The sequence below is a fragment of the Euleptes europaea genome, chromosome 19 (genome assembly GCF_029931775.1).
Source record: "Euleptes europaea isolate rEulEur1 chromosome 19, rEulEur1.hap1, whole genome shotgun sequence".
Lineage (NCBI taxonomy): Eukaryota > Metazoa > Chordata > Lepidosauria > Squamata > Sphaerodactylidae > Euleptes > Euleptes europaea.
This window is the reverse complement of record NC_079330.1, coordinates 34,087,884-34,111,502: the sequence shown is the minus strand read 5'-3', so window position 1 is coordinate 34,111,502 and position 23,619 is coordinate 34,087,884. Positions and strand designations below refer to the sequence as shown.

Here is a 23,619-nt window from a genome sequence, read left to right as displayed (position 1 = left end):
CCTTTAGACCGATCATCACACGATGATCCCCCTTACCCTCCTTCCCTGGCCCCCAGACCTTGCCCCCCCTTCCCTGGCCCCCCTTCCCTATCCCGAACCCTATCCCTCCCCTTCCTTGGGGGGGGGGCTCAGTCCAAATGCTGGGGGGCCCTAATCCTCCTTCCCTGGCCCCTGTACCTTTCCCCTCTTCCTTATCCCCCATTCCCAGTCTGTACTTCCCTGGCCCCCCTTCCTTATCCCTCTTTCCCTGTACCCCCTTCCCTAACCCCTAAGCCTCCTTCCCTGACCCCCCTTCCCTGTACCCAGGTCCTTGCCCCCCCTTCCCTGCCCTCTTCCCTATCCCCCTTTGCCTGGCCCCCCTTACCTATCCCTCCCCTGCCTTGGGGTGGGTGGGCCCAGTCCAAATGCCGGGCCCCCTAACCCTCCTTTCCTGGCCCCCGTTCCTTTCCCCCTTCCCTATCCCCCGTTTCTAATCTCCCCTTCCCTGGCCCCCGTTCCGTGGCCTCTCCTTCCCTGTCCCCCATTCCCAATCTCCTCTTCCCTGGCCCCCCTGACTACGAATAAGTCAGGCCTGAAATTACTAGAACTGCTATCCATCCATCAGTTGCATATTCTTCACGGCACCAGGTTCGACACCTCCGGTGGTACATTTACATTTTTATCTACTCAAGGAGCCAGCACAATAGACTACACAGCAACCTCACCCTCGCTTTTAAGCCACATCCTCAGTTTTGAGGTTGGTAATAGAGCTGAGAGTGACCATTGCCCATTAAGGCTTCTGCTGGGTTTCAGGAATAACATTTTTCTCTGCCCCGCCCCCGATCCTTTAGATGGGTGTTTGCCTGGCACAAGGAGACTTACAGTGAGGGGGAAAAGTATTTGATCACCTGCTAAATTTGCCCATTTGCCCTCTGACGAAGAAATGACCAGTCCATAATTTTAATGGTAGGTTTATTGTAGCTGTGAGAGACAGAACAACAGGAAAACCGCCAGAAACCCAGAAGACAAAAGTCAGAGATTGATGTGCATTATAATGAGTGAAATAAGTATTTGATCCCCTATCAACCAGCCAGGTTAGGGTTAGGGTTCTGCTGTCGACAGAAGCAATCAATCCATCAGATTCCAAACTAGCCACCATGACCAAGACCAAAGAGCTGTCCAAGGATGTCAGGGACAAGATTGTAGACCTGCGCAAGGCTGGACTGGGCTACAAGACTATTGCCAAGCAGCTTGGTGAGAAGGTGACAACCCTAACCCTGTCAACCTCCCTCGGTCTGGGGCTCCATGCAAGATCTCATCTCGTGGAGTTGCAATGATCATGAGAACGGTGATGAAGCAGCCCAGAACTACGCGGGGGGAACTTGTCAATTCTCTCAGGGCAGCTGGGACCATAGTCACCATGAAAAGAGTTGGTAACACACTACACCGTGAAGGACTGAGATCTTGCAGAGCCCGCAAGGTTCCCTTGCTCAAGACAGCACATGTACAGGCCCGTCTGCAGTTTGCCAATCCACATCTGAATGACCCAGAGGAGAACTGGGTGAAAGTGTTGTGGTCAGATGAGACCAAAATCAAGCTCTTTGGTATCAACTCAACTTGCAGTGTTTGGAGGAGGAGGAGGAATGCTGCCTACGACCCCAAGAACACCATCCCCACCGTCAAACATGGAGGGGGACATATTATGCTTTGGGGGTGTTTTTCTGCTAAGGGGACAGGACACCCTCACCGCATCGAAGGGACGATGGACGGGACCATGTATCGTCAAATCTTGGGTAAGCACCTCCTTCCCTCAGCCAGGGCATTGAAAATGGGTCGAGGATGGGTATTCCAGCATGACAATGACCCAAAACACACGGCCAAGGCAACAAAGGAGTGGCTCAAGAAGCACATTAATGTCCTGGAGTGGCCTAGCCAGTCTCCAGACCTTAATCCCATCGAAAATCTGTGGAGGGAGCTGAAGGTTCGAGTAGCTACACATCAGCCTCGAAATCTTACTGACTTGGAGAGGATATGCAAAGAGGAGTGGGACAAAATACCTCCTGAGATGTGTGCAAACCTGGTGGCCACCTACAAGAAACATCTAACCTCTGTAATTGCCAACAAGGGTTTTGCCGTCAAGTACTAAGTCATCTTTTGCAAAGGGATCAAATACTTATTTCACTCATTATAATGCACATCAATCTCTGACTTTTGTCTTCTGGGTTTCTGGGGTTTTTCCTGTTGTTATTCTGTCTCTCACAGCTACAATAGACCTACCATTAAAATTATGGACTGGTCATTTCTTCGTCAGAGGGCAAACGGGCAAATTCAGCAGGGGATCAAATACTTTTTTCCCTCACTGTAGGGTGGACAACACAGCTCCAAGCCATCCTTGGCAAAGGACGACTTGTGGTCCAAGAACTATTGCAGGAAGGCTCAGATGCAATTAAGTATTTTGAAGATATAGCACAACTTCTTAAACCTCTGCTCTCCAATGATAGGCCCTTCAAAACTACTACTCACTCTAGCAGAGGGTGGTTTGATCAGGAATGCAGAACTGCGAGGAAAGAGTTTATTATACCAGACAGATCCGCCTTCTTAAGGAACATCTATGCCATCTTATCTCATTAAGATCAGCATACAAGAAGCTTATCAAGCAGAAAAAGTCTGACCACGCTAAATTACAGTGGCAGGAACTAGCATTGGCTGTGCAGGAAAAGAAGGATGCATGATTTTGGAAACTCATCTCTTTTGGGTCAGGAAGGCCTCCTCTTGCTTTGGAAGCCCAGATCTCAGCAAAAGATTGGCATGCCCATTAAAGGTAAAGGTCCCCTGTGCAAGCACCGGGTCATTCCTGACCCATGGGGTGACGTCACATCCCGAAGTTTACTTAGGCAGACTTTGTTTTACGGGGTGTTTTGCAAGTGCCTTGCCCAGTCATCTTCCCTTCACCCCCAGCAAGCTGGGTACTCATTTTACCAACCTCGGAAGGATGGAAGGCTGAGTCAACCTTGAGCCGGCTACCTGAAACCAACTTCCATTGGGATCAAACTCAGGTCGTGAGCAGAGCTTGGACTGCAGTACTGCAGCTTACCACTCTGTGCCACAGGGCTTTTGGCATGCCCATTATAGCCAGGTATTTGGAGATTCTTCCACCCTGGCGTATGAGACATTAGGTCAGAAACCTCTCTGTGATGTGTCCATTTTGCCAGAATGGCCCCATCACCGAGATTAGAGGTCTTATTTCATCCCTCGTTTCTGGAAAGTCCCCTGGTGAGGACTTGATTCCCCCAGAGTTGTTCAAGCTCTTTCCTGATTGGTGGGCACCCATTTTAGCAAAACTCTTCACCCAGGTAAATTCAACAGGTGTTAAAGCAGACCCTCAGAACTATCGTCCAATAAGCCTGCTAGACATAACCACCAAACTGTACAGCAAATTCCTTCTACACAACTTAGATTGGAAGGTTTCCAATCATGTCATTCATCCAGAGAAAGCAGGCTTCAGAAAAAAAACAATGTACTATCAACCACTGTCAAATTCTTAACCAACTAGTCTTTCAAAGTATCAAGGGCTATACTAAATCTTTATATGTGGCCTTTGTAGATCTGACAGCTGCCTTTGACTCTATTGATAGAAAACGCCTTTGGATGAAGTTGGCTGGCACAAACATAGATAAACGTCTACTATTTCTGCTACAGGAACCACACACCAACATCTCTGCGAAAATTAGGGTAGATACCTCAGGTTCTTTAACGGAGGAAATCCCAATCATCAGAGTAAAGCAGGGGTGTATCTTGGCCCCCGTTGTTTAATTTATATCTAAATGTCATCATCCCAAAGCTATCTGGCTCTGAGTTGTTTTCTCCCTCTTTAGGCCCTCAGAAAATATCAGTGCTCTTATCCACTGATGATATGGCTCTGGTCTCCCTTACACATGTAGGCATAAAAAGGTTGTTGCACAAACTAGGTGACTACTGTAAAGAGGCCTTAAGAATCAACTATGCCAAGATCAAAGTGATGGTCTTTGGGAAAAAGCCTCACAAGTGTAAGTGGTCCATAGACAGAACCCCTATAGAGCAATCCAGCACCTTCAAATATCTAGGGACAATGTTCAATGAAACTTTACCCTGGAGGGCTCATTTTGCAATTACCAGAGCCACAGTCTTAAGATCCATAGGGGCTATTCTTAAATTTTACTGTACAAAAGGGGGATTCTTGATTGACCCAGCTCTGAAAGTAAGGCGATTCCCCAACTTTTGTATGGTGTAGAGGTTTGGGGTTGGAAGGAAAGTCTGATCACAAAGCTGGAAACTATTCAAAATCACTTCTTGAGAATTCTAGCCTCACCCAGAGGCACCCCTGATGCGAGCAGAACTTGGTTTGCCATCAATCAGGGCCCGTGTTTACTTACCCCTGTTAAGATCTTGAAGAAAGCAAAGCAGTGACACCACCAACTTACATTACAGGCAGTGTTTTAAACTGATGATGCAAAATGATGCTGACAAGCTAGCCTGCTATAACAACCTCCTGCATTGCTACTCCATATCAGATAACACCCAGGCTGTTCCCATAGCAGGTACCAACATTCGGGATTGGGTGTTCAAATGTGATGCTGCATCGGACAGGCAATCAATCTCCCAGTCCAAAATCTCACCGTGGTTTAAACAGTCTGATCATGTCAGAGCTTCATACCTGGTCGGTATCCCCTTCCATAACCTCAGAATAGCTTTTACCGCCCTCCGGTTTCAAACCATGCCAACGGCTTGGATAGTTGGACGTTACTCCCAAAAACCATGGGTCTCTCGCCTATGTATCTGTGGGGCCGCTCCAGAGGACCTAACTCATTACACCTTATTCTGTCCTCTTTATACAGAGCCCAGACTTAAATTCCTCAGAGCAATTTTAAAGGGCCTAAATCTTTCTCCAGATCCAGAGAAGCTGCTCTTTCTCTTATCCGACACCAATCCTGATGTTTCCTACAAAGTGTTACTCTTTGCTTTAGCAGCTAAGAAAATCAGAGCTAAAGCTGTTTTTAACCAGGGATCTTAACATATTTAAATATTAGTTTCTTGTGGGTCGGACTGTTTTAATGTTATTTTACGATATTTTAATGTTTTGTATGGTGGATTGTGATGACCTTCAGCCACAGACAATAAACTCTTATCAATCTATTAATATGAAATTACTGAAGAGTAGCTGTTTTGTGCACGGTGGGGCAAGAATTCGGCAATAAAGCTTCCCACATCCCACAATCCAGCAACCAGAAGAAATCCTCTTCACAATGGCTGAATGCAAAACTGCAAAAGGTCCAAGTCTGCTCAAGTTCGTAGGCTGTTCAGAGGCAAAATGAAACTTAACTGCAGCCACACAGCTTAAAAAAAAATCATTTATTTTTAGTCTTTCTAAACAGTTAATGCATTCCAACCCCCAGTTCAACAGATTAACAATACTAGGGAACACAAATGAAAAAGCATTCAAAAAGCTCCGTCGTCTGCCTTCTATACAACAGGTTTCTCCTGAATTCTAAAAAAAAGCACCCAAAAGCACCCAAGCATGCCAAAGCATAATGGATTTATTTACAAGACCATTGAACTCCATTGTTCCCTCCAAGTTGCAAGTACTGGAGGTTCCGTAGGGATTAGCCTGGCAGAATCATCGTTCTTGGCATCTACACTGCTCCACATACATTCTCCACAATTCTTACAGCACCCTGTAAAGGTAGGCAAACGTTATACTTGGATGAGCAAGAAGTGACTTCACATTCTAAGGCCTCACTGTTGATTTCTGGCACATGTGAACTTTGCCCCAGGTGTCCCAGCTCGGTATCCCTCCGAGGAAACAGGAGAGATGGGAAAGGGATCAATCGAAGGCAGATGGTGAACTTGTGGAAAATTGGCAGGGGCAAAGAAGTGGAGAAAACTATCCAGGGAAACTTGCAGCAAAACTTGACATAAAAAAGAAATTGCTACAAAAACTTGGCTTTAACTGGAACTCACCAAGCAGAGGCTCAAGTGGTACAGTCCATTCTACCGTTTCATCCTAACTCACCTCACACTAGAGAGGCAAGTTCTGCAATACGGCCCTGACCAGCATCTAATTCAATGGGAGGGTTATTTTGAGATTAATATGGTGGGCCCAGGCCCTAGAACTTCCAATGCAGCCTTGATGGGCCACCGTTCACTCCTTGCACCAAGGGCCATCTGATAATGACATCGGCCTCAGGGTCTCCAGTCACTGACCCCTCAACATACACAGGAAGTGGCCAGTCAGAACATGGGCCCAGCTAGCTCAGTGTTCAAATGGGCAGACACTCTCCAGGACACAAGGTGTGGAATCTTTCCCAGCACTTGCTACCTGTGATATTTTTAAACTTGAAATATCGAGTCCTGGACCATAGACCTTCTGCACATAAAGCAGCCACGCCAGGATGCAGCTAGTAGGTCCATATTTTGTTTTGAACTAAGTAACTTGGTTGCCAGCCAATGATCAAAGTCTGTAATTTCTATTATGCAGCAAGTGCCATCCTCTAGGGTGCACGATCTAGCGGCAACCTGACAACTCTTTGCTTCAGGACAAGGTATTTATTACACAGCTCATGAATCAACATAATTATATACCTGAAGCTGCTTTTCTTCAAAGCCTACTCATTTTCCCAATGTGAATATTTAGCCCTGCACTATTTTTAGCAATTGACCAAACAGGTTAACTCCTACAATCCAAAAGACAAATCACAGGGCCAAACTAGACACTCCAGCAATACTGATACCATTTTAGAGAAGAATCGGGGCCTTTTAAAATGCCATGATGCCCAGTGTGGCAGGACAGGGTGCTCATCTCCCCATCCAGTGCTGAAATGGTTCCCCCATGGATGTTTCAGCACTTGACAGGGACCGGGGAAAGGGGAGACCACCTGGCCCCACAGGCTCATCAAGGATTGGGCCTTCATAGTGTAAAAACAACTGAAGTTTTCTTTAAAAAGGCATTGCCATCCACAGGTTGAACCCCTGGATGCCGTCAAGCCTTGTAGGGCCCTCAGCTTACTCCACTTTTAGAACAGCGCAAGTCAACATTCTAAAAACCAGAAAACTGGACATAACCCCTTCATGGGGAGGTGCTGCAACTCAGTGGGAGAACTTGAGGGCATAAAACTCAAACCCCTGTATCCTAAAGAACTCAGATGCTCGAAAGGATGTTTCTCCACCCAAGATGCTAGAGAGCAACCACTAGAGCAAACTGTATGCTAGATAAATGGTCTGCTGGTATAAAGTAACCACCAGGTTCCTCTGAGAAATTCAGAAAGGTGTGTTCCCTTCACCTTTTGAGCCTAACTTTTTATCCTCTGCACCATATAAGGCAAGGAGTCTAGCGCCCGTAGGATTTAGTGCCACAAGAACCTCACATGCAACAGATGACTTAAGAACTGTCCTATATCCTTTGAAGACCAAAAGGGCTTCCCTGGGCAACCTTTTTCCAGCTGCAACCCCACCTGGACAGCATGCATCTTGCTTTCACAACATCCAGAATGGATTATTGCACTGTGTCATAGAGGGTACTGTTCCCTTACAACATGGTAGCCACATTACACACTGGAATTGACCAACTAGAACTCATCCTGTCCATACTGAAAACTTTTCATTGGCTACCAGGCTTGTTTTTTGGTACAATTCAAGGGGCTTTTGAGACCATACACATCAGGATCACCTATACTCATATGAACTTACCTGCACTCTATAAGGTCAACAGAAGAAGCCCTTCTCCAGGTATCTTTGACTTCAGAAGTGGTTAGTGACCAGGGACAGGGCCTTATGGCTGGCTCCCCAGCTGTGGAATTCTCTGAAGGACATTTAGTTGATACCTACTTTAAGAGTTTTCAGAACCAGTTGAAGCCAATTTTATTCTCCCACTTTTAACGGTTCACTTTTTATGCTCCTCCCCATCTCGTTTCAATCACTGTTTTAGTGTTGGTTTTTCTACTCTTACAGTCTGAATTTGTTAGCTGCCTTGGAAGCTTAAGCCAGACATTTTCTCATCAAATATAAATTCTACAATACTCTTATTATTCTGCATAACATAAATTCCTTATGCTGGCCTAAGCCAGTTTAAAAGCTGCTAGCTTGCTTATGACAGGGATGTTTGAGGTGCTGCTGCTGGCATCATGCCTGTCATTTTAAAATAATTGCTGTAGCAGCTTGCACATTACTCAAAAACTAATCACAGCAGGTCACATTGAACTGGACCACTTAAGCGCTCATGCCGCAGATTATGGCCGCTGCATCAACACTTAGGGGTGGGGGTATCATCACACACCCCACATGAAGCTTTAGAGTAATGAAATACCCTGAATTAAACAGCCCATTAACAAAGGGCTTGGGGGCAAACTGGTTTGGGCTTCCCATGGGCTTGGGAGTTGAACATATGAAGCTGCCTTATACTAAATCAGACTCTTGGTCCGTCAAAGTCAGTATTGTCTATTCAGACCAGCAGCAGCTCTCCAGGGTCTCAGGCAGAGGTCTTTCACATCACGTACTTGCCTAGTCCCTTTAGCTGGAGATGCTGGGGATTGAACCTGGGACCTTCTGCATGCTAAGCAGAGGTTCTACCACTGAGCCTCAGCCCCTCCCCTATGGTTCTATGGTCCCCCCCACCAGAGATGTTGAGTGCCTACACAGATAACATGTAGAATCTAGGAGTCTGTGGGTAGCCTTAGTCAACTACTCTCAGGAAATATTTATCAAGAAACCCATTTTCTGAATGACTCTTTGAGATAACAAGGGCCCATTAGGTCATGGCACTTAGTCCCTAGGCAATGCAGCCTAGGAACCATTTGCAGGAAGCTAAAGTATCAAGCTTGGTCAACTAGCTTTGCTCCACAGAGAAGCTGGAAACTCTTACCTTGTATGGTTTTCCAAAACCCATTACTCACCAACAGTTGTTTTGCAAGGCTGAACACCAGTCTATACCACACTACAGATCAGCAGAATGCCTGATTGTAGGACCAGAGATATTCAGCTTCCGGAGGGGCCACTCACTTTCAGCCCACCAGACTGCTCCTCACAGGCCTACCGCCAGTGATCCAGTACAAGTGGAAGGAAGGGCCATGGAGTACCATGTGGCCCAGTCTAACGTCAGTTCTCAGGAGGAGCTTAAAATTCATCATAGCACAAGACAATGCAAGAAGGAATTATTTAACACAACAAAACACCATGCAATTTTTTATAAAATTTTATTTGTCAAAAGAAAAGAGGTAATAGCCAATTGAAAGCCTACTTAATCTTAGACTCCAATTTCTTTGTCTTTAAATTTAGAGAAACGACTTAATGTTTTAAAACAAAAACCCCCCTTTTCCCCTTTAACATTTACCATCTACTCGTGCTGAATCCTTCCAAGGAGAATGCTCCAGCGTACCTCTCCAGGTCCTCGCTTTGCTCCTTTTACCAAAAAATGAAAACTCCATCGTGCATCTTAAGGGCTCCAATCGTCAAAAATAGGAAAAAAAATTCTTTGGAATAGCCAATTGAGTTGAACAAAAATCCACACGAGTGCGGTTTGGTTGGGGCAGGAATCCACTCCTATGTTCCTGGTAATTTGATCCCGCTCCATGAATCCTTGCAATTGATCCTCCCTATCCTATCCACAATATGATTTGAATCCAATGATCCAGCTCCAAGGATTGGGATCCAGTGAGCCCTCTCCAATCCAAACCTTTATAACCAGCAAAACCAAAAAAGAGGAGGCAAAAAGTTAGATACTGTAATGAAAAATAGGATTCTGGAGAATGATCAGTTATGCCTGCCACTGTATAATAGACGGGCATCGATAACTATCAATTCCCCAAGACAAGCTTTTGAATTGTGAAGCTTAATTTTAGCAATGCTTATCATTTGGAGGAAACATTGTAATATTTACACAGGACAACTGATAATGCCAACATATTTGTTATTATATGGTGCATTACAGGTTTTGTGGTTGCAAAAAGTTTATAAAGTTGCAAAAACTTGTTGCTAAAGCTATCCACCTACTGCACGTCTAAAACTAAAAGCTTATTACTGTCCTCCAGTTTGGAAGGTTAATAAAAGTTAACTGAAGTATTAAACGTGCCAGTGAGTCAACTCTGACTTAGCATGAAGGGAAAGGGGGGCAGACTTAAAAGTAATTCCCACCAAGGGGTGTTTCTTCCACCTCCCAGCTTTCATTCAGTTACTTTTAAGAAGGTGAAACAGCAATGCTATATCAGTCACACAGAGGACATGCAGATTTTAGCAGTATTGAGATTATACCCACAGGTTTGAAGATACCTGCATTTACAAGTTTTCTAATGGACAGTACCTGCAATCAACTGCTGATAATGGAAGCAGTCAGTATTCCCCCATCCCCTGGGCCCGGAAGAGCCATACTGGCACAACTAGACAACTGCTGTCATGGTAATTGGGTGACTAAAGCAATTGTGACCTTACATCCTAACCAAAACATGGTGGGACAAGGTAACAAGCATGAGTACTCAGCTCTCAGTATAAGGTCAATACTGCCAATTTCATCTGTGACAATAGCACTTGGAGTCATACCATTGCCTCCATTATTGATCTGATCCTCCTCAATCCTCCTTTTGACAATCCTAAAATGATTGACATGTGCTCCACAATCCTTTAATCCAAAGCATTCTTAATCCATCTCTTCAGATATGTCTACAGAAAGACACATGAAAAGGCAAGATAAAATGTAAGCTCCCCCAGAAGAGACAAGTCAAACCCAAACAACCTCCAACATCCCCAGCCTGTAGAAACCATAGCCGAACACAGACATTTTACACAGCAATACCACAGTTGGGTGTGGGTGGCAAACTAGAACTAAATGGAGAGAACCCTGCCTATGACACCAGTTAAAATACAATTTACCAAAGATGTGAGGGAATGTTCATGTTAAGGAGCAAAAACTCACTAGGGATATTATACAAGAATGCAATTCAACACTTAAGCCAATTTGAGTAAAACAGCTTGAATTAAAAAAAAAACTGTACTGAGTAAAGGAAAACTGCATACAACATGGGGGTTCTACAAAAAGAGCACCATTAAGGATCATTTATGTACGAGAACGTGATCTGCTGTGGCGGGGAGAGTAGCGTGGAGATCCTCTGCTTCTTCTTGGGGAGTAACTGCGACTCCTGCTGTTGCTTCGGCTACGGCTTCTGCTACGACTACGGCTGCGAGAACGAGATCTTCCATAACTTGGACTTCTTGGACCATCAACTTTAACACGGATGTAGGCAGTTTCTCCCTAGCAAACAGACACAACTTTCGATTGAAAGGTCTACGCTTTCAAGCCATCTTTGCAGGCATGCTGACATTTTTACAAGAACCAAGAGAAAACACATTGCATCTCCTGGCATAAAATCTTAATGTGGGATCACCCAACTAGCTTTCTGCATTTGTTAGAGCTGCAAACAAAGACAGTGCTCCTCCTTACCTTCAATCCTACTGTTTAAGCCCTGTGCATCCAATTCTGGTCAAAACGTAAGCAGAAAACCTACCTCATGAGATCTAAACTTAGTGTTATCCAGTTTTCGCACTGCGTAGGTCATGTCTTCTTTCCGTACAAACTCCACGACACCAGTTCCATCTCGGAAAACATCAGCATAACATACATCACCTGCTTCACGCATGTGATCCTTTAAATCCTGCCAGCTTCCACTGGGAGGCAGTCCTGAACAAAAGACAGGTTGCAAGTTATTTCTAGTGGAATCCAGTAAAGTTAAACAGGCACCTTTCACAAGCTCGTTTACTCATCACAGTATATGCAAAGGGGAAGAGGAAGAACTGCAGGAGTCTCAAGTAGTAATCCAAGTTCTGCACTGGTTTCAAGGCATTCTTAATCAACAATATATGAAATGAGACACACGTAACATATTTAGTTAAATAAAGCTTACTGAACATTTAAGATTTTTTTTGGCAAGGACCAAAGTTGGAAGGAGCAGTAAAGAATGTTTGTAGAAAAAGATGAGATGCAAGAACAGTGAATCCTCTAGCCAATATCGAACCGCTATCACGAACATGCTTTTAAGCTGTTTCAGAACAAAACACTCATTTTTAAAAATGAAAGCTTAGATATACGTGTGTTAATAAGTTGTGATACTTACAAAATACACTTACTCAGGCTTTAGTTGCAGCTTGAATACATACAATAAAGCTGGCACGAAATATAGAATCATAGAATAGAATCAGAGTTGGAAGGGACCACCAGGGTCATCTAGTCCAACCCCCTGCACAATGCAGGAAATTCACAACTATAATATAATCCAGCCGTTCTATATCCTCACTACCTCGCCTAACACCTGATATCAAGGCTGGCCTTAATCAATGCATTTTTCTCTCAACTATGTAGGTGACTTACCTGATACTACCACTCTGTACTCTGAGCGTCTAGACGGGGGTCCATATCGGCCCCTTGGGGCTCCACCACCTCCTCCTCCACCGCCTCCCCTGCCAGTGCCCCTGCCACTTCGAGGGAACTCCACTCGCAGACGGTACCCGTCGTAATCGTATCCATCCCGTCCATATACTGCATCCTCTGCATCCCTGCAACAATGAGATGAAGAACCACACTGATGCCAAATTATAAACTAGCTGATTCCAGGCTGTATCACAGCCCCCTCCCAACGTGAAATTACTTGGCCTTTGTTCCCAGGCAGCGTACCACAGCCCCTCATGTAACTGAAACTTACAGAAGCAAGACAAGGGAGAACATGAAGTTTGGGAACCTTATGAAAAAGTTTTGAAGGAATTTAATAAGAGGGGAAAACCAAACCAAAGTGATCATCTTATATGCCTTCCCTATCAGGGCAACTAACATAGATTATCAATCAATGGATCAATCCCAGCACCAGCCTAGTAAAGGCAATGTACATCTTCCCTACAGACTCTGATCCAAGTTGGAGGGGGGGATGTGTGTGGGGAAAAAGTAACTAAACCGGACTATGGAATCTTAGCCAGACACACAGAACAATTAATACTAAGCTGCTGCAGGAAGGCTGTCTATAACCCAAGGAAATGCCTGAAATAGTGTATGAATCTTTTAAATATGTGGAAGTACTGCATATGAAAGAACTCCAGGCCACCTCCACAAAGGTAGTACTTCAATTTATGTAACAAAACAATACTTTAACTCTTGTGCAGCCCAAGCTGAAAAAGGAGAATAGAATATAACCAAATCCTGATGAATGAGATACTTTATGTCCTTACTTTGTGTGTTAATTGTTCAAGTAGCTGTTACAGTACCATTTTTACAATTATTTAACATGGTTGAACCAAAACAGGGAGTACGGCCTGCTCCCCACCCACACAAGAGTGTGACCATTTGCAAGTGTATGGGAGGAAGAGAAGCAGCAAGAACCCTGAATATCAATCCATCTGATTGAGCTTGTTCCTACTGGGGTATGGGGGGGGGGGGGGAAGAGAACGGAGCAGGAACACAGAACTTTTAAGAAGGGATTGCAAGTGGTCTCTTGTAACACAATGTTCTTATCTTCAGTGCACCTACTGATTTCACCAGAAATATAACGAGAAAGCAGAGGCCTGTCCTGAGGAGCTTATGGTTTGTATTTCGAGTTGCTGGGGGGGCGGGGGCGGCCGGGAGCAGAGAAGACCATACTTAAGGTTTGCTGCAATTACTCAGAAATACCTGCTACATAAATCATAACTGTGATTCAAATGAGTAACATTACTTAAGTGGTGATACATTTCTCTATGGTAATTGAGCTATGTTCCTGCAACTAATACTGAACTAAGTCTTGTGGCAGCCTAAAAAGGTAAAGGTAGTCAGTCCCCTGTGCAAGCATTGGGTCAATTACTGACCCATGGGGTGACATCACATCCCGATGTTTACTAGGCAGACCATGTTGACAAGGTGGTTTGCCATTGCCTTCTCCAGTCATCTACGCTTTACCCTCAGAAAGGAGCAGCTTAAAGACCAATAAAAGTTCTGTGGCATGAGCTTTCAGGCATCATTTCAGATACATTAAACATCGACACTGGCAACTGAGCATAGTAATTCATGAACCTGATGGGTTGTGCTGTAATTCACCTAAAATCATATCACGTTAGGCCTGTTTATAGCACAGTTCTACACCATTCTTCCTCAAAAGCAGGTCCCACAGCATTCAAAACAGTTCATTCCACAGGTCTGCAACCCAACCCTTTGATAGTGCCACAAGAGTCTGCCTCACTTCTGAACTCAGAAGAGCTTTTTTAATATCAGTGCTTGTACCATCATTTCCTGGAACAAGACTTTACTAAGAAAAACTTTTTCAAAGAAATTCTAATTTATTCCCATCTATATTTTAAACATTAAGCTATTTTTGGAGCCAACGCTTAATGGAAAACAGGGTAAACTCTAACAAACCGTAAGGACAGACAGAAAGTAGATTGACCTTTGAAACACAAGCCTCCATTCAGATCTTGTTTTTTCAGTGAGCCAAGTATTATCTTGGGACAGTCCCACGCAGCCCTAGCCTACATATATTTATTTGCAAGTTAGTCACACTGCTCCCAAATATGCATATATACAAGATTGCAGCATTAGCTACCAGGCTACACCAGCTCCCTTGAGCAACATTTACACTACTTGTGGGCAAGCTGGTGGGTGCCCAATTCAAGGGCAGACAAAGGAAAAGTACTCATTCACGCAGTTGACTCGGGGAACGTGCGGCTCCCGAAAACGCACATTCAGAGGTGGGGACCTGCCCTAACCTAAAGCAACATATAGTTGCAAAGTTATTGGCTGATACTGATCCACATGTAACCTTTGTCGTGGCAAAAAAATTATCTATGCTTTTTAACGATACCTCTTTTAACTGTATTGCTTAGAGATTATATTTTTTGTATGCTTGATTATTTACATATTATGGAATGTCTTGAATTCGTTTGGCTCACGGCCTGTCGGTCCACGAGCGTAAAGTACGGAATAAAGGAAAGAATATACAAATCCAATGCCTCTGTGACGGACATAATGCCTTTTTTACTAAGCGATAGGGACTCCAAGGCTACATTGTCAGCGGCAAGATTTGTTCCAGTCCTTCTATCCCTCCCACACTAGACATGGGCTGCTCAACGGATCAAGGAGCTTCTAAGGGATGAAAGGAATAAAGGAGAGGAAAGGCAGCAATGGCTGGTGCCTACGGGCAGCTTTCAAAGGGGGGGCGACCGTATTCCCAGGGCGGAGATGCCAGCAGCTCTTAAGCCTGAACTTTCTCAAGCGTGTGTGTGCCCACGAGGTGCGGGGGGGGGAGAACAAATGGCGGCCGCGGGGGGTGGATGGGTGGGGTCCACGTGCTCCTACTAGGAGCCCTCCAGAGTATCTGGCCAACCGCCGCAGTGAAACAGGATGCTGGACTAGACCGGGGGGGGGTATTTGGTTTTTTGGGCCTGGCGCCGCCGAGCTCCTTATGCCGCCTCCCCACCCGCGCCCCGCGCAGGCGCGAGCGGGAGAGGCGGCGGGGGAGCGGGAAGGAGGGTCGCCCGCCCCCCTCCTCCTCACCTGGGGTCCTCGAACTCGACGAAGGCGAAGGGCGGCCCCCCGCGCCGGTTCTTGAGGTCGATGTCCCGGATGGCGCCGTACTTGTAGAAGACGTCCTCGATGTCCTTGGTGCGGATGTCCGGCGGCAGGTTGCCCACGTAGATGCGGCAGTCGTTGTTCCCGGCCGGGCCGCGGATCACGCCGCCTCCAGACATGGCGAGGTCTGCAATGGCTGCGGTTGGCCGGTCGACCGCGGCGCGCGGAGGGCGGTGGGCTGGAGCGGCCCGGAGGAGGGTCGGGAGCGCGAGGGGGAGGAAGGGGCGAGAAGAGGGGGAGGGAGGAAGGCGGGAGGGCCTGGCGGGAGCGGACGGAAAGGGGGAGGTGAGAAAAGGGGTGAAGCGCGGAACGGGCGGCGGCGGCGGCGGCTCTTCCTCCGGCTCCTGCTCCAACAACCGCCACAAAATGGCGTCCGTCTCGCGGAAGGATCCTCCCACCCTGCTTCAATTCGGGAAAATGGCCCGCGGCGACGTCACGAGTCTCGCGTTATCCCTGCGCATTCAAACCGCGCATGCGCCCTTCCTGAGGGACTTTAAAGACAGAGGGGGGGGAAATAGCCCGCCCAAGTCTGTTTTTTCGTCGGTGGGGCGCACACCGCGGGAAGACGCCAGCGACAAGCGGAGGACGTGCGTATAGGTTCGGTTATTTAAAGTTTACAGAAGAAGCGCTTCGCTTACATCACCCCTGGAAGCCATGAGAGAACCGTTGAAAGTCCACGCGAAGAAGATCCGGCTACAGTGGGAGGAGCGGGAAGGGTCCCACAATGCATCTCGCGCGCAGCGCCTTGGCGCCAAGGAGAGGAATATTCCCACAATGCATTGTTGATTTCACCCGGGCCGAGGAGGGAAGGGGGGGAGGGGCCGCGCCTGGAGCGGGAATCGGGGGCCGCCGAGTACAGATAAGGCCTAAACATGGCCGAACCTTTAAGGCTGCAGCCCAAAATAAACTGTTAGTGTATCAGGTGTCGAAGGCCCATCCGAAATAAAAACCTCTCCCAAACTCAAATAGTTCAATTAAAAACAAAGCTTACAGAATTTGAGTCTGTCACATCAGAAAATATCAGTTGCAGCTGCCTTGGAAATACCTCAAAAGGTTCATGTTGGGTCTTATGTCTGACGTTTGCAATAGGATAATGATAAATGCCTTTATCAGTAAGCAGTTTTTTCTTTATCCAATACTGTGCCTTTATTTATTTAGATTAGATTTGTATTGCACCCTTTCCTGACCAGGTTCAGGGGGGCTCGCCTCCAAATTTATCTTAGAGGAACAAGGCAGAGAGACGCAAGAAAAAGGATCTGCAGAGTTGTGCACATAAAACACTAACAGACCTATCCTAAGAACTCACTTGAGTAAACCCATTGAAGTCAATGCTAATTGATAAGGAGGATGGCCACTCTACCCCCACCCCCTTTGTTGGAAAGGCCAAGGCCAGACATATTTTAAATATTTTTTTTAAGTGAGACCACAATGTCTTAAATAAAACAAATGTTCGTTTAACCCACTTGTGTGGTTGTAGATAATCACCAGGGAGGAAACTGTCCCTCCCAGGAGTTTTTGAAGGCTGCAGCTAGTGCAGAACGCTGCGGTTCCACTGCTTGTCAGGGCCAGCTACCGGGAGCACATGACCCCAATATCACAGCTATTACACTGGCTACTGATCCGCTCCCAAGCCCAACTCAAGGTGTTGAAGCCCTACATGGCTTAGGACCGGGGTATCTGAAGAACCGTCTTCTCTCATATGTTTCTGCCTGGGAATTAAGATCACAGGGAGAGGCTCTTCTTAATGTCCCATCAATCAAAGAAGCTCCTATGGTGGGTACAGGAGAGAGGGCCTTTTCAGTGGCAGCACCACAATTTTGAAACATCCTCCCCAGGGAGGTGTGGCTCGCCCCCTCACTTTCAATCTTTAAGAGGCAGCTGAAGATGGTTTTATTTAACAATGCATTTGGTTAAATTTACTAGTCATGAGTTGTGATTTTAAAATTTAGTTTTGTGTTTTTAATATATTTTATATCATGTGTTTTATCTGTAGTGTAAGCCACCATGAGCTCCATAAGAAAGAAAGGCAGTTAATAAATATTTCAAATAAATAAAATGCTGAGAGGCATTATGATTTCAAGTTAAGTCTGCATAATCCAGGGAGTAGTCCTGGTAAAATGATGCCACACTCCAGGTATTTGTATAATTTTTTTTTACTTTACTTTGGAAATGTTGGGTTTACACTCTGTAGATGCTCAGGAATTAAGCATGGACTAGTCAGAAGAATGAGCCAACCCCCCCCCCCAAACTCCTTCTAAAGTACAAACGGCAGAGTTTGGTGGAGTAACAAATACAGCCCTAGAAGACAAGAGAATCAGGACAAGTGGGCCTGCACGGGGACATTTTGGTCTCAAACTTACCAGAATGTTCAGGTCTTCTATCCCTGGTAAATTTACAGTGAGAGATTGTGGGTAGAAGAAGCTGTCACTTGAGAGGGGCAGATGCGCTTTAAAGGTCAGGTGTGCTTGAGACACAAGGAAACGTGCCAAAGACTTCATGGGGACTCTGAAGGAGACACAATCTGAAGACAGGTGACAAGCCAGCTAATGCTGGCTGCCCTGTAACACCTGAGGCTCTTAACCTAGTCAGTGAGGATCAGCTGCCCCTCATCAAATGTGAGAAGCACCAGACCCTTCAATAGCACGTCCTTCCCGACCAGCATCCCCTTTCCTCAGCCACTGAGCCACATCAGCCAGAGACTGGCTCAGGATTGCATGGCTCCCTACTTTTTGACCTCAATTTAATTCAGGCTTCTTTCTTTCCTGGGCTCCCAGTCAGGTATTCACATGTACAGAAGGGGATCAAACCATACAGGAAAAAGAGGGTTCCCTTAGGTGAGGGTCTTGTGGGCATCACCATGACAGCCACCAGTTAAACAATGTCTAGTTTGGTCCTGATTATCTTGTTCAGAGGGAGAAATTAGAAATGATATTTGGCCATGTTACTCTTCTCCAGCGATGGTTTCTTAAGTAATGGGTTGGACTCCCTCTTGTAGCAAATGAGGAAAGGGGCTGGAGTCAGTGGTTCATTTATGATGGACACTGGGGAGACAGTAATATGCACCTTACAAGATTTCAGTTTCGAGGCTGGACAGGGCAGTAGGGTTCCTAACATCCAGAGATCAGTTTCCCTGGAGAAAATGGCTGCTTTGGAGGGTGGACTCTATAGCATTATACCCTGCTGAGTCTCTTTCCTCCAAAAACCCCTCCTGCCCTAGGTTCTACCCTCAAAAGCTCCAGAAATTTCCCAACTTGGAGTTGGCAACCCCTGGGCTCAAGAGTGCAAGCAGTGCTCATTAGTACTTTCATGGAAATAAAATTCTAATAACGACAATTAGATAAATACCTCCTTCAGCTGCATGCAGAAAATAGGCCTCTCTTGATTCAGCATGTTTGATATCCTGCCAGCTCACCGGGCTTGCACACAAACATCTACGCCAGGCCCGCTGAGATGGTCAAATGAAGTGCAGCTTGTATAACATGCAGCCATGGTCTCAGAGCTAGCTTTGCAATGCATCTTTTTTGAAAAGGTGTCTTTGTGAGGCAGGATTCGGAGGGAAACCCACCCTAACCTTTCTGTTCTCCCCAGCAGTGGTGATGATGTGTAGCTATTAGCACAGAAGCCAGGCTGCCATCCGGTATTTAAAACTCCTTGAAGCTCTCCCGTGCAGAGTGGCATTGATCCATCTGTGTTTATGAATCCCGCAAGCAAGTGAGACGAAATCAAAGCAAGCTGGCAGGCTTAAATCAGAACCATCAATCATCATGTCCATCATGTTGGTACTACTTGGGGGAGTCTTTAGCAATCAGGCACCCCTCCACTATACCTGGATCCAAGTTCCATATCAGAGGAAGAAGAGTAAGCAGCCAGAGACCCTTCCCCCTCATGCATGGATTCAGCTCCAGATGAGAGCCCCCTTCGCCCACGGGCAGTGCCGTCCTAAACAGAGTTGCATGTTGCCTTCAGTGGCCTTAGAAGGGTATAATTCAACCAGTGCAGCTGGCTCACAGCCTGCTCTTAGTTGCAGCCAGGTCCCCCCCATCGGGGAGAGGGGGGAAATGGGCATGCCTTTGGCAAGGCCAGAGGCGGAAGAGGCTGCAGCCAGGCTCTAAGCTGTTTCAAGAGCCAGCCTTTGGTAAAAATACCATTATGCCTACACAACTTCAAGTCTTGTCAGAATCCTTTCATTTGAGACTTTCATTTCGGACTGTTCAGGCAAGAAGGAGAGATGTGTTAAAACGGTGTAGAAGTGAGCTGGTAACAAGCAGTGTGGTAAACCTGCTGGGGAAAGCAAGCCATATTTTCTGTTTCCATGCATTGTTGGGTGCTGGGAGATTATCCTTTGTTGTGCTGATGGTTGCTAACAGTCCATGATACTTCATCGATGAGAATTAACCATGGCAGGTTTTCAGAGAGTAGAGACCCTCTCTCCAATGATTGGAATGCAATGTCTGTCAGAGCTTGAGAGGGGACCCCCCTGCTTCTAGTGGCAGCAGAGCAGTAGCATTGTTTGAAGTTGTTTGTAGCTGGGATCTGGGGAGAAAGGGAAAGCTGGAGTTGTGAGGGGGCGGCCCTTTTGGGGGGGCTCTATAGTAGCTGCAGTATGTGAATGTGATGTGGGATTCTTAAGTGTGTTGTCGTATTATGACAGCATATTTGCTTCCAGTATGGTCTGCTTGTATATTTGTAAACAAAGCAAATATTACTCCTGTGTTTTCCTACCCTGTGGAAACAAAACTCTGTAATCCTACCCCTGGAATTTGTCCCCACTCAGAAGTGGAGAGTATGTAAGAGTATGCTGAAAAGCATATGCACTTGCCATGAGCCTCAAGGGTAGGTAAGAGATAAATCTAAGCAACATTTTCTGTGCATGGGTGCCAAGTGCCACATTTTGGGTATCTTCAGTTTTAAAGGCTCTCAGGTAGCAGGGCAAGAGACCCTGCTCTGCATGAGACCCTGGAGAGCCACTGCCAATCAGAGTAGACAAGACGGAGTTAGATGGACCAATGCCCTGACTCTATATAAAGCAGCTTCATGTGTGCGTATATGAGATCCTCATGAGACCTGCAGTTTCCATTTTGTGCAAATAGAGCAACAGACCCATGCAAGAAAACCAGAAAGCATTGTTCTTTATGGCTCTGCCAATGTTCTTGCACAGTATCTTGCAGAGAGATGAACTCTCTAGTATTTTGTACAGCCAGATTCCTTGCTTAATGACCTTTGAGGGCTGGTGGCTGCTAGTTACCTGGCCATCTGTCTGGGTAAGTAAAACATTTGGCAATTTAGCCAGCCAAACAGAAAGGAGTTTTTGCAGTGGGTTAATAAGGAATCGCTATGCTGTTGCTTTAGGTGACCTCATGTGGTTTTAAAACACTTCAAACCAGCAAACCAGCATGGTGCAGTGGTTCGAATCCCCACTCTGCCCTGGAAACTTGCGGACTGACTTTGGGTCAGTCACACACTCGCAGCCTCACCTACGTGCCTCAGGGATCTGTCCTGGACCCTGTGTTGTTCCATATCTTTATAAATGATTGGGATGAAGGAATAGAGGGGGTGCTTATTAAATTTGCAGATGATACTAAATTGGGAGGGGTAGCAAATATGGGTGCGGGGGGAGGTAGTTTGGAATTTCCTGCATTGTGCAGGGGGTTGGACTAGATGACCCTGGTGGTCCCCTTGCAACTCTATGATTCTACCTCACAGGGTTGTTGTGAGGATAAAATGGAGGACAGGAGAACTATGTCAGCCACTTTGGGTCCCCATTGGTAAGAGAAAGGTGGGATAATAAATAAAATATTAGGATGAGCGTAACCGATTTTTGCAGACCGTATTATCCCGCTTCCCAGGAAGGTCAGATCAGGAGAAATTAGTCATATTATTGAAAAGACAGAGACAAACACACTGTCCAAATGGCAAGATTTGCTGCCGCCATCATGAAGCATAAGAAGAGGATGGGGCATGGCTGACCATAACAACTCTGACCCATAATTGCTCTACTCTGGGTCATCTGTCATCTTTTATTTGTCTCTAGATTGTATAATCTTTCCTTCTTATTATTAGATATATATTTGAATGATGAATTTGTATTTGCATTTTAATATTTTACAGGAAATGTTTAATTCTTTAAATTATGTTAAATTATGTTACCATTTTTAATGTTATCGATTTTATTTTGGTGGAATTTTCACCTTATTCTGTATTAGTGCTGTGGCTTTTTGTTTTTTTGTTTTGCTAATGTAATAAAGGCTTGATGATGATGAAATAAAATATTTTATGTTGCCTGTCAAGGTGTCTGCCTATTCCCCTACCCCCCACACCTGTAAATAAACTGTCAATACAAAAAGACCACAATCCTCCAGCACTGTCTACTCCCAGCGGAACCAAGCCAGTAAAAAAAGAATCTCCTGGAATTTCCTACTCACCCGAGAAAGCAGGAAGCACAGAACAAAGTGAGGAGAGACAACAGTAGATGGAAGTGTTTGTTCTGAAATCCAGATAATGAATTTGAGCACCAGGGGGCGGCAGCAGGACCGTTAGCAAGATGATTCCAAAGGCAGTGTAAAGCTGACTGAGGTGCCCCGTGTTGCGCCCACGGGCTCAGGGCCATGGAGATGCAGAGAAGGCAGCCAGGGACTTGGCCTTTGCAGCCGGGAGGATTTGTCAGGTTGCTCCCTGTTTTCCTTCTGCCCAATTAAAAAAACACATTACGACATTTCAACTCTTTAACAAATGCACTTCCCCCCTCTGTCCCTTTGGTATGTGTAATGTTATGACGACGATACAACTCTGCTGCCTCCTTCAGAAAAGCTTCAAAGGGAAATGGCTGAATTAATTAATGTTCATCCAGGACTATAAGCCTTGCTCTCAGCCAGCTCTTCACAGGGGCCGGTCGCTTTGTCCTGACTACTGGTGCTAATATCTTACACATCCCACCCCCTTACTGACGTGAATGACTTTGGCTGTACCTCTGCTGCTTCTTTTTGTTATCTGCACAGGGTTGTTTTTTTGCATTTTGCTCATCTAACAACCGTTGAGAGTCTCTCACACCCAGTCTGAGTGAAATGCTTACTCTTTGGATTGGAGGTTGTTTTGTACTCTGGTAGGGTTGCCAACTCCGGGTTGGCAAATTCCTGGAGATTTGGGAGTGGAGCCTGGGGAGGGTCAGGTTTGGGAAGGGGAGGGAGCTCAGCAGGGGTGTGATGTCAGAGAGTCCAGCCTCCAAAGCGGCCATTTTCACCAGGGGAACTGATCTCTGTAGTCTGGACATCTGTTGTTATTTGAGGAGAACTCCAGGCCCCACCTGGAGGATGGCAACACTACTTTGTAGAAATCCTACCTGGTTTCTCTTGCGTATACAATTTGGGCCTGATGGATTCACACTGCTTTATATCAGAGGAAGTGAGCTCTGCCTTATGCTGGAATACATTTTGTTAGTGTTTGAGGTGTTGCTGGATTCCTTAGGGCCAATTATGCTTGTAATTAGCAGAGCGTTCCAGGCTGAAGTGCCCCGCATATTTTTTTAATTTCTTCATACTGAAACTTTTGTATTTCTCTGCCCCCGCATGGAAGCATTCACTGAATGAACCATGAATAATCACAGCCGAGGCTTAGTTATACAAATGACGATCGCTAATGGCTATGCAAACGAAGGAGCAGGCAGTGGGGAGGGTGGAATTTGTTTGACTTTCTCCTCTTGCATCGGTACCGTTTGGGTGCAATCTGTCAACCAGCTACAGATCCACCTAACAGTAATAGGATCTAAATCACATTTTCTCAATATGTGGAACCTTATCAAAGGCCTTGCTGAAATCAAGAAAAAGTACGTCTACAGCATTCCCCTGATCCAGCAAGGTAGTAGCTTTCTCAAAAAAGATAAGATTAGTCTGATGTGACTTGTTCTTGAGAACCCGTGCTGGCTCTTAGGGGTCAGATCCATCCTTTCTAAATGTTCAAGGAAGACTGTTTGATTATTTGTTCAAAAACCTTTCCCGGTATAAAAGTCAAGCTGATAGGTCGGTAGTTACCCGGATCCTCCTTTT

General features: G+C 45.8%; 1 protein-coding gene across 2 annotated transcripts; it reads right to left on the bottom strand.

The window, feature by feature from the left end:
- Window positions 1-9,186: 9,186 nt before the first annotated feature.
- On the bottom strand, window positions 9,187-15,731 carry SRSF1 (serine and arginine rich splicing factor 1). Of its 2 annotated transcripts, XM_056864912.1 has the most exons (5): window positions 15,506-15,731; window positions 12,365-12,549; window positions 11,505-11,677; window positions 10,543-10,662; window positions 9,187-9,682 (listed from the first exon to the last, which is right to left on the bottom strand). In XM_056864912.1, exons 1-4 carry the CDS (start codon window positions 15,697-15,699, stop codon window positions 10,624-10,626), a joined length of 591 nt encoding a protein of 196 aa, XP_056720890.1. In that variant the 5' UTR covers window positions 15,700-15,731; the 3' UTR covers window positions 9,187-9,682; window positions 10,543-10,623. The 2 variants fall into 2 exon arrangements, with proteins under 2 accessions (XP_056720890.1, XP_056720889.1); XM_056864911.1 differs by lacking the exons at window positions 9,187-9,682; window positions 10,543-10,662 and adding an exon at window positions 10,811-11,251.
- Window positions 15,732-23,619: the final 7,888 nt, after the last annotated feature.

Bases quoted from the DNA above. Each gene is read 5' to 3' on its own strand.
- SRSF1 (XM_056864911.1), bottom strand. From the start codon at position 15,699: ATGTCTGGAGGCGGCGTGATCCGCGGCCCGGCCGGGAACAACGACTGC. The intron at 12,550-15,505 runs GTGAGGAGGAGG...TCATTGTTGCAG, and splicing joins GTCGAGTTCGAGGACCCCAG to GGATGCAGAGGATGCAGTAT. The intron at 11,252-11,504 runs GTAGGTTTTCTG...TCTGTTTGCTAG, and splicing joins CTAAGTTTAGATCTCATGAG to GGAGAAACTGCCTACATCCG.